At 42.0% G+C, this 10,329-nt stretch overlaps 1 protein-coding gene across 1 annotated transcript; it reads right to left on the minus strand.

Annotated features, from left to right (window-relative positions):
- Positions 1 to 309: 309 nt before the first annotated feature.
- OXSM (3-oxoacyl-ACP synthase, mitochondrial) lies at positions 310 to 3,636 on the minus strand. The gene is made up of 3 exons (XM_070433304.1): positions 3,540 to 3,636; positions 1,671 to 2,781; positions 310 to 1,137 (listed from the first exon to the last, which is right to left on the minus strand). The coding sequence occupies exons 2-3, from the start codon at positions 2,648 to 2,650 to the stop codon at positions 735 to 737; spliced, it is 1,383 nt and encodes a 460-aa protein (XP_070289405.1). The 5' UTR covers positions 2,651 to 2,781; positions 3,540 to 3,636; the 3' UTR covers positions 310 to 734.
- Positions 3,637 to 10,329: the final 6,693 nt, after the last annotated feature.

Below are 10,329 nucleotides of genomic sequence, written 5' to 3' on the forward strand. Positions count from 1 at the left end.
ATTATAGCTGTAGGTGGAATAAGGTGGTGTGGCTTATATCACCAAGTTCTGTTCTACTTCCTAAGAACCCTTATCCCCATTAATCACTAGGTACCGCCATCCATACAAAAAGAATAAGAAATGCCAAACCAATTTCATTTCCTTCTTTCAGAATCTCAGTATAGATAATATGAAGAGAGCTAGATAGGTAAGGGGTAAATAGATCATTGCGAGCTAACTGCTATATTCAAAGAATGTTGATCAATCATACAAATTTCATTATATATGTATTCTTTTCCTATATATTACATGGAAATGGTGTGTCTGGAGTTGTAGCGTGTAGCAACCTTACCTAGCATAGAGCAGCTACTCACCAAATGCTTTGGAAAGAGACAGGTGAAATATCATGAAGAGTTGTTTAATCTAAAGTATTAGAAAAACTTAGATCAGTCCTTTGCACATGGGGGTTGTTTTGCACCTCAGGACACATTTGGCAATGTCGAGACATCTTTGGTTGTCACAACTGGGGAAGGGACTGCTATTACAATTGTAATAGCATCCTACAATGTAAAGGACAACTCCCCTCCCCTCAACAAAGAATTATCCAGCCTCAAATATCAGTAGTGGCAAAACTAAGAAACGCTGACACAGATATAAAAGTATATGCATTTATAGAAACATAGTATTTCTCCACTTCATAAAGTTTGTTTATAACATTAAAAAAACAATGTTTAATCACAAATGATTTGCCTGTCCTACATGCCAGCAATGCAAAGTGTTGCATTAGTACCACCAAAACCAAAGGAATTGGTGAGTCCGATACGTCTTTTCTCAGTTTTCCATTCCTGTGCCTTCAGTGGAACATAATTGAGATCAAATTCTGGTTCTGTATAATCCAGGTTTAAAGTAGGTGGTAGTTGTCGATAATAACAAGCCAGAGCAGTAAACGCTGCCTCAACCGCCCCTGCAGCTCCCAGCAGATGTCCCGTGGCTCCCTTAGTTGCGGAAATGGCAAGGGCATGTGCATGGTCTTTGAAAAGACGTTTGATAGCTTTGTTTTCAGCAGCATCTCCTAGTGGCGTGGAAGTAGCATGTGCATTGACATAGGATATCTCTTCAGGCTGTACATTTGCATCCTTTACAGCAGCAACCATACATCTAGTAAAATAACAACAGAAATTTATCAGAACTAAGTTTAATTTTAACATGGGATTCATTATCTGTATGGCTTAAATTAAAGAAATATCCAAGTACACTGAATGGAAATAATCCTTTGTCTAATAACAGAACCCCATGTTAGATTACCATGTGAGTTAGAATGCCATCTGCTTGGGAATAATGAGTCACATCTAGTACCTTGGACTGATTCATCACCAAGAGATAAACATATAAGCCTATCAATTATATAATCTCTAACAAAATATATTTCCATTTATCTGAAATGACTTTTTCCCTTGAGGGGAAAAAAAAACACATTGACTACAATTTTTGTAAGGATTTTCAAATATTTTCAAATGCTTGAAACATGTTAAAGCAAAAAACTCAAAAACACTTTGTTAAGTCTAAAATGAAACGACAGAGATCCCATACACTAAGGCCAGACAGTACAATTTCCCCTCACTTGACACTCCAATAAAATGTCTTATTTGAATAAATATTTTGAATGAAAAGAAAAAAAAAACAGTGTTTACCTTAAGGCACCGTCTCCTTCAGAATCGGGGGCGGTAATGTGACCAGCATCACCTGAGAGTCCGTAGCCCAAAATTTCTGCATAGATCCGGGCCCCTCTTTGAATAGCATGTTCATGTTCTTCCAGCACCAGCACAGCTGCACCTTCTCCCATTACAAAACCATCTCTCTTTGGATGAAATGGTCGACATGCCAACTTAGGATCAGGGTTTGTGCTCAGAGCACGGGCTCTGGCAAACCCAGCAAGAGATAAAGGGCTAATGCAAGAATCTGTACCTCCAGCCACCATCACATCAGCATCACCATGGGCTATAAATCTAAAGGAGTCTCCCACAGCATGAGCTCCTGTGGTACAGGCTGTAGAGACTGTATGATTGGGGCCCCTGAGTTTATATCGAATGCTGACCTGGCCTGCTGCCATGTTAACCAGAATCTTCGGGACAAAGAATGGGCTGACTTTATTGTAACCTTTTGTCTGAAACATCAAAGCAGTTTCAGAAACAACTTCAAGAGGAACCATTCCCATGCCAATTGCAACACCGGTAGCCACTTGATCAGCTTCTGACTGAGGATGCCAGCCAGAGTCTTTCATGGCTAACTCTGCAGCCCCAATGGCCATAATGGTGGGGGAAGACATAGACTTGATATCTGATTTGGAAGCAAAGTTTTGTTCATTGAACTGGCCTTCATCACAACCTCTTGGCACAAAAGCAGCAACACGGCAAGGGATATTCTTATATTCTTCACCAACCAGTGAAACAATTCCACTCTCTCCTCGGATCAGACGGTCCCATACCAGCTGAGTTCCAACACCAAGAGGAGTCACTAAGCCAATGCCTGTAACGACAACCCGCCTGTGCAATCTGGATGTTGGCACAGTTCCGAAACACCTTTTATTTCTTATTAATCGGTGGCATAATCCTGAATGCAGAAGGTGGGCGTTTGTAATTTTTATGATATTCTGCAAGCAGTTTGAAAACATGGTTGAGATTCAGATAATCAGAAACACACTCCAGTAACAGAGCAGAACACGCCCAGGAGGTACTGTTGTTTCAATAGCTTAAAGGCTGGAGAAACAATATCCGAGGTGTTCTTTCAGGTACTTGGTGTGAGCTGTTAATGTGCATAGGAAAAATAATATTACGTCATTTTAATTTTTTAAACTTTTTAAATTGATTTCAGAGAGGGAGAAGGAGAGAAACATCAATAATGAGAATCATTGATCAGCTGCCTCCTACACGCCCCCTACTGAGGATCGAGCCCACAATCCAGGCATGTGCCCTTGGCCCGAATGAACCTGGGACCCTTCAGTCCACAGGCTGACGCTCTATCCACTGCGCCAAGCCGGCTAGGGCTACATCATTTTAATTTATACCTATCATCAGACCACCTGGTTGGACTTAACTTTCTTTTTGGTCTGTAAGTATCAGCCATTCCAAGACAAAAAGGTGAAGTGATGATTCATTCAATCCTCCTAAGTAGAATCATACACTGAAAAACATAAAGGTACTCAGCCTGATATGGGCTGCAGGAAGCATACTTTTTCAGGATTACCTAGCCTTATTCTAAAAAGCATTTCTGGTGTCAGTGGCACTAAACACATTTCAGGGCCTATTCTTGGAGGTGGGAGTAAGTGGACTTTATTGATCTTCAAAACGTGGAGATAACCAGAGTTTCTGGGACTGCGAAGGCCATGGGCGGGGAGTAAAGGAGTGTGGCTAAACCTCCGCACCGCCTCCGAAGCACCATCACACACCCCGAAGAAAGCAGGAGAGAGGAAAAGAAGTAATTAGACTCCCCCCTCACGATCTAAGCCCGACCCGATTTGGTGGTGGACGGGAGAAATGTCAAGAGAACCCAGCAGCCAATACCTTCCCCAAGTCCTCTGGCGACTCGTGCAGCCGACGTCCGTGGCGACAATGCGCGCTTGCGTACGCGCGTTCACTTAAACCTGCGCCCGCGCGTTCACGTAAGCCCGCCCAAGCGCGTTCGCGTAAGCACGCGCGTTCACGTAAGCTCGCGCATGCGCGTGAAGTTACATGGCTTTGAGTCCGCTCCTGCGGCTGTCCTTCCACCGCGTCACCTTGGCGGAGGGCAGGCTGTGGGAGGCGCCCTTGCAGAATCTCCTCTCCCGCAAGCTCAGGGATTCCAAGTTAATCTAGAACGCGGCCCTAACGTGATGAGATCGCTTTTCTGGCCGTCACAACGGGATTTTCTCTTTTTTCTTTGTAATGATAATGCCCACATAATCCCCTTTTGAAGAAGAAACACCATCATACTCTACTGGAATCCTAGAAAAAAAGGAAATTACTGTAGCCTTAAAGGTATTAATGTGCCTCCCAGAGTTACTTATAATAGTAAAGTAAAACTAACCAAAATGCCCAGTACTAGGAAATTGGTTGAGTTCTGTAGGTACATCTAAGTGCTGTGCAGCTATTTAAAATAATTTTATAAATGAATATTAATATGGAAAGATACTGAAACTATGTTAGGAGATACAAGTTACAAAAAAGTGTATACCAATTTTTTAGAGTTTTTTATTCCGCCTCCTTTTATTTTTGTTTAGCCTTTTTTACTATGTTTTCCACAATAAATAATGCTGTTGTGATAATGCAGTTATTTTTACTTTTGGGAAAAAATTGTTGCTGGATCTAGAGCAGTGCTCAAAATATCACACCCAATATCTGATAAAAAGAGAGACAACGGAAGAATGTATAAGTTTATTTCTAAGTGTCAGAAAAATGCAATATCTTAATTTGCTCAGAGCTGGCTATGAATCTGTGAATAGAAAATATAATTTGAAACTATTTTAAAAGGCAAGAAATCATCAAAGTAGCATTTAGATAACCATCTCTATTGCTCACGTGCCCTCACTGGTGTGAGCTTTAATCCTCTTTAAATAAAGGATTGACTATATAATCTGCATCTGAACCTCCCAACAATTTTGCTTCTGGGCAGTTTCTTTTTTATAATCTTCACCTAAGGATATGGTTTTATTGATTTTAGAGAGAAGAAGACAGAGAAATATCGATTGGTTGTCCCACTTATGTGCCCAGACCATGGATTGAACCCAAAACCTAGGTATATGCCCTGACCTGGAATCAAACTCGAAACCATTTAGTGAATAGGACCTTGCTCCAACTAACTGAGCCACCCAGCCAGGGTTGGGCAATGTCTCTTGAAGTGATTGCTTCCAACTAGAGTATTGTTCACTGAAACCCAGTATGACCTTAAGTCATACTTGATCCAGTGCCCCTTTAGTCACTTCTTAGTCACTTTATTCAATGACAATACAGTTAGTGTAAGAGTAGTTATAACTTAAAACTTGATGAAAGTAAGTACCCAAACTTGCTCCCTTTTCATTGTAGTATATTTTAAAATCATTGTGAAAAGACCTTTAATATTTTCTTTAAAACCAAAGTCATATGAAACATAGTTTTAATGTGCTCTTATTTATTTTTATAATATCACAAAATCATCTTGAATAAGAAGTGACAAATCAATTAATATCCTTTGGGGGGAAAAAAAGTAAAACCACACACACAAAAAAAGAAAAGTAAAACCACAAAAAGTCATTTCATTTTTTAATTCTACCTCTGATCTCCTTTCCTTTTGTTTGGATAGGGGTGGAAAGTTTATGATATTTTAATAGCTACATATGATTTAGTACTATATTCTTCACTATATAACACCATGATGTTTTCTTGCATCAAAATCTTCAAAAGTGCTCCACTTACCATTGTCTCCTGGTTCAGACTTCTTAGGTTTACTTTTTTTTTTTGTAATCTTAATTCAAACTATCTTTCCAGATATAGGCCCCATTATCTATTAGATTTCCATCCAGCAAAACTATCTCATTATCTTTGGGTTTACTTTAGCTTTTCTTTTTTCATCTTTGTACTTTATCTTCAACATTCATTTTCCTCCGACTTGTGCTAGAAGCTGGCATACAAAAATGAGGACATGTTCATACTTTTGAGAAGTTTATAGTCAAAAGAGGGAGACAGGCATTAGAAGCATATGTGCAAACTACTGAAAGAGGTGCTATCATAGAAGAATGGAATTATTATAATAACAAAAAGGGGAAAAGGGCATCAATGCTACCTCCCAAGTTCAGGAAAGGCTTCAAAAAAGTCAATCTTGAAAACGAGTACATGTTTGTCTAATAAATTGTGTGGGGGAAATAGCATCCTGATAGGTGGAGTAGAACAAAGGCCTGGAGACATGGTTATATGCCACAAATTACTAGTAGTTTGTTGGGGTCCAGCCCCAGCAGGTCCAGGGGTCCCCAAAGGTGTGGACAGAGTCGGCGAAGAAGGAATGACACGGAGACAGCATTCAGTTGATCAGCAGCCTAGCCAGGATCTCTAGCCAGGAACTCCAGCCAAGTTCTGGTCAGGATCTCCAGCGAAGTTCTGGCTAGGATCTCCAGCCAAGTTCTGGTCAGGATCTCCAGCCAAGTTCTGGTCAGGATCTCCAGCGAAGTTCTGGTCAGGTTCTCCAGCGAAGTTCTGTAGCCAGGTTCTGTCCAGGATCTTTTGCCATGTTCTCTCCCTAGGTTCTCTCTCTAGGTTCTGTGTCCAGGTTCTGTCCCTAGGTTCTGTCCCTAGGTTCTGTGTCTAGGTTCTGTCTCTAGGTTCTGTGTCTGATCTCCAGCCAAGTCCTGTCTCTAGGTTCTGTCTTCTGCTGTCTTGTTACATCTGTATTTATACCAGTTGATTTTAATCCTATTAATTTCTATTCCAAAAGTTAGGGCGTTTCTTATCTCCATTCCAGGGAGTAAAGATTATGTAGCTCAAGCATGATTGTTTGTAGTTAAAGTGATTAACTACCCGCCTGGCACTTAGTTAAGGGGTTTTATCCCCTCCCTAACTTCAGGGGAAAATCCCTACCTGGGAAAACAACCTTTCTCGGAGAGGTGACCTTGGTTAAAACACATAGCGCCAAGAAGGTGAGCAAACATATTAAGAACAGTATGCCATATATGCCAGGTCCCTTGAAACAGCAAGGATGGACCGGCTCCCGGCAGTAGTTCAATTTGGCCAATACTGGATTTGAGATATGGGACAAAGCAACAGTGAAGGAGAAGTAAAGGAGGGGCCAATCAAAAAGCCTCGGTGTCTTGCTGAAGATTCTGGATTACAGCCTGTAGGTCAGAGATGATTGACTGGCAGTTCTGGTCTGATTTGTACTGCAATCATTTATTGAATCTAAATTTCTCTAGGAAAGATGCGGTGAACTTACTCCCTTCACCAGGGTCTCTGTTACTCCTTTTTGTCTGGAACAAAGCCACTTCACACATACCAATTCCTGAAAGGCTTCAACTCCTCCCTTGTTGATGGTCTTTATTGAGTTCAGCATTTTCTTTTTTATGACAAAACCAATCGTGGGGAAAATGTAATGGTGTAGGTTTTTTGTTTGTTTTTTTCCTATTCCATTTAAGAATAGTGCCACCAGGTGTCAATTCTAAAGATGGTGCTTTAAAGCTAGAATCCTGAAAAAAATTATTTCTGAAGAAAATAAAATCAAGTAAAAGAATGGAAGATCGCCCTAACTGGTTTGGCTCAGTGGCTAGAGCGTGGGCCTTCGGACTCAAGGGTCCCAGGTTCGATTCCGGTCAAGGGCATGTACCTTAGTTGCGGGCACATTCCCAGTAGGAGCCGTGCAGGAGGCAGCTGATCAATGTTTCTAACTCTCTATCCCTCTCTTCCTCTCTGTAAAAAATCAATAAAACATGTTTAAAAAGAAAAAAAAGAATGGAAGATCAAAGCTGAATTAATATTAGAACATCCTTTAGTTGTTTGAAGCAATGGTTGATATAGAGATTAAGGGTAGCTTCATATTTTCAATTTTAGTTCTAAAGGAAACTAAAAAAATCAAGGTATTTTCCACTTGATTTAAGTGGAAGAAGCAGAAGGGAAAAAAGAATGAGTCAAAGTCCCTTGTAATAAAATACCTTAATACCTTTCTAAATGGTGGTGTCCAAGAGAGACTGTAATTATGCAAGAATTTTAACAGAAGTATTGGTAAAGAGTAATTTGAAGGATTCAAATTTCAGGTGATTTAAAATAAACAATAAAGTACTTAATTACCCTTGAAATGATCATTTCTGTGATTTTGTGGACTGTATGTTATTATCGCTGTATTAAGTCTATGTCATTGGTTTTCACACTCTGGTTGTATGTTCTCCACAAAAGTACTGTACAGCCATTATCTCTGTCAAAGTGATGGCTAAAGTGATGGCATTCTGTCTATCATGTACAACACACACACACACACACCACACTCCTTCAAGTCCAGAGCACACCACTTTGGTGTTTTGTATATATTGGGTTTCCTCCTAAGACTTTTTAAAATAGTGTTTTCCTCTTTAAAAAAATCATAAATACTATATAATATTTAATAATTATTATACAATTATTACACAATTATACAATTCCTCTTAAGAAAAATTAAGAGGAATATAATTTGTGGTAGAAACAGCTAGTTATAACCCAAGTCCCTCAAACTTCCATCTTTATTATAGAGGCTTACCAGCGGTTCTCAACCTGTGGGTTGCGACCCCTTTGGCGGTTAAACAACCCTTTCACAGGGGTCGCCTAAGACCATCCTGCATATCAGATATTTACATTACAATTCATAACAGTAGCAACATTACAGTTATGAAGTAGCAACGAAAATAATTTTATGGTTGGGTCACAACATGAGGAACTGTATTTAAAGGGCCAGAAGGTTGAGAACCACTGGGCTAGGCAGTACCTGTCCAGACAGGGACTACATTTCCCAGCCTGCCCTCCTTTTATCTAGATGGGGCTTAATTTTTGCCAATAATGCTAGACAAAAGCTGTGTGTCATTTCTGAGCCCATGTGGTTAAGCAGGTAGGCCTTTTTTCTGCCCAGCCATTAACTAAATGCAGAAATCTCTGTAAATCTAAGGCAGAAGTTAGCAAATTACAGGTCAAATCCAGCAAGCTACCTGTTTTTGTGAATAGAGTTTCATTGGAAACAGCCAAGCCCATACATTTTAAAGTAATGTCTATGGAACTACAAATGCAAAGACAGAGTTAAATAGTTGAAACAGAGACTCTAAGGCCACAAAGCCTTAAACATTGACTATCTGGCTCTTTACAAAAAATATTGGTTGACCTCCATTCTCTGGGATGGAAGGAGCCTGGGTCCCTGAATCATTACATGGAAGAAAGCTGCCCCCACCCCCCCTAACTAATGACACCTGTATTATTAAACAGTTATGCAAGCAAGACATTTCTCTTGTGTTAAATCACTGAAAATTTTAGTTATAGCAGCTAGCAAGATACTATCAGTTAAACACCCTATTTTTGGAAGCTGGCCCAAAACACATATTAAAGAGTTCTCACAAATATCTGGCAGATGAAGGGTAATTGAAGTAGATGGCACAGCCAAGGCCTTGCTCATAGATACTGGAAGAAATTTTCAAATTTTAGAAGCAAACAAAACATAAGTATTAAGAACATTTAAAGAAGTTACTTAGGCAAGTAGCTTCTCTTAAAAACATAAGGTCAAGACAAATATTTGTTGAGGTTAGGAAAGGAATTTCTGCAAAGAAGGAAAAACATTTTTAAGGGCATTAGTAAGGCAGAGAGAGAATGGATTAAAGAGGTTAGGATTCATCTTCTAAGAAGACTAATGGATACAGATCCCATGATCCACATGATCAACCTGCAAAACAAAGTCACAAAGTAATGCCCTTACTATGTGGGATGTATATTTTTACTGTCTTTCCTCTCCCCGTTTCTATTCTATTGTGTCCTTATTGTGTGTGTTTTATGCTGGTCACACCAGAAGGTACACTGAGCCTACACAACACTCTACTGCAACCTGAGGCCTGAAAAGCACTTCTTTGAAAAGCCATCACATTATTTGCGCTGGGACTTGGGTAAGACATTTTCAATCATTCATCTAATTCTAGAAATAACTGCGATACCAGAAACCCAGCAGAGTTTTAAAGCTACGGGGTTGCTTTTGAACGTTTGCAGCTCCTTCCTCCGGTGTCTCACCCGGGAAGGCCGGACAGGCTTTGAGAAGGAAGCTGTAAGATGGCTTTCCTGGGGGGAAAGCGGTGGTTGGAGGTACAGGGCGGTTCCCCACTTCCCGGTTGGATCGATTTAAGGTGCGAAGACCCTCACCACCAGGCACCCGGTCCGTCCTCCGAAGTCCCCGCCCCGCTCCCTTGGGCACCGGCCAGCAAGCACCCGACCCTTTCCCGTGGAAGCCCGGACAACCGGGCCCCTGCCCTCCCGGGAGCAGCCCCATCCGCCACGCCCAGCACCTGCCCCTCCCATCGGGCGCCGCGACCCCCGGGTTTCCCTCCAGCCCAGCCCCAGTCCCCGGCTCTCTGGGCGGAACCCCCAGTCTCTACAAGACAGCCCCTCCTTACCCGCCGAGCCGCCCCCCTCCTACCGGGCTCCGCTGCCCCCTCGCAGGTCAAGCCCCGGCCCCTCCCGACCTAGACTCGCCCCGTCCATCAGGCCCTCGCCCTCCCCCTCCAGGCGACCCCCGCCCCCCAATCAGGCCCTCGCGCCCCCACCCCCGCCAGCAGCCCCCCGCCCCGCCCTCCCCGCCGCAGCGGCCGGCGCTCGGCGCGTGCTCAGTGCGGCCGCGGCGCGGGGGGCGGGGACGCCG

Source organism: Myotis yumanensis, unplaced genomic scaffold, assembly GCF_028538775.1.
Source record: "Myotis yumanensis isolate MYYU_CA2020_CCGP unplaced genomic scaffold, mMyoYum1.0.hap1 SCAF_14, whole genome shotgun sequence".
NCBI classification, from domain to species: Eukaryota; Metazoa; Chordata; class Mammalia; order Chiroptera; family Vespertilionidae; genus Myotis; species Myotis yumanensis.

Excerpts from the sequence above, each read along its gene's own strand:
- OXSM (XM_070433304.1), bottom strand. The coding sequence starts at position 2,650 with ATGTTTTCAAACTGCTTGCAGAATATCATAAAAATTACAAACGCCCAC. Across the intron at positions 1,138-1,670 it reads GAAGGAGACGGTGCCTTAAG|ATGTATGGTTGCTGCTGTAA; the intron begins GTAAACACTGTT and ends TTATTTTACTAG.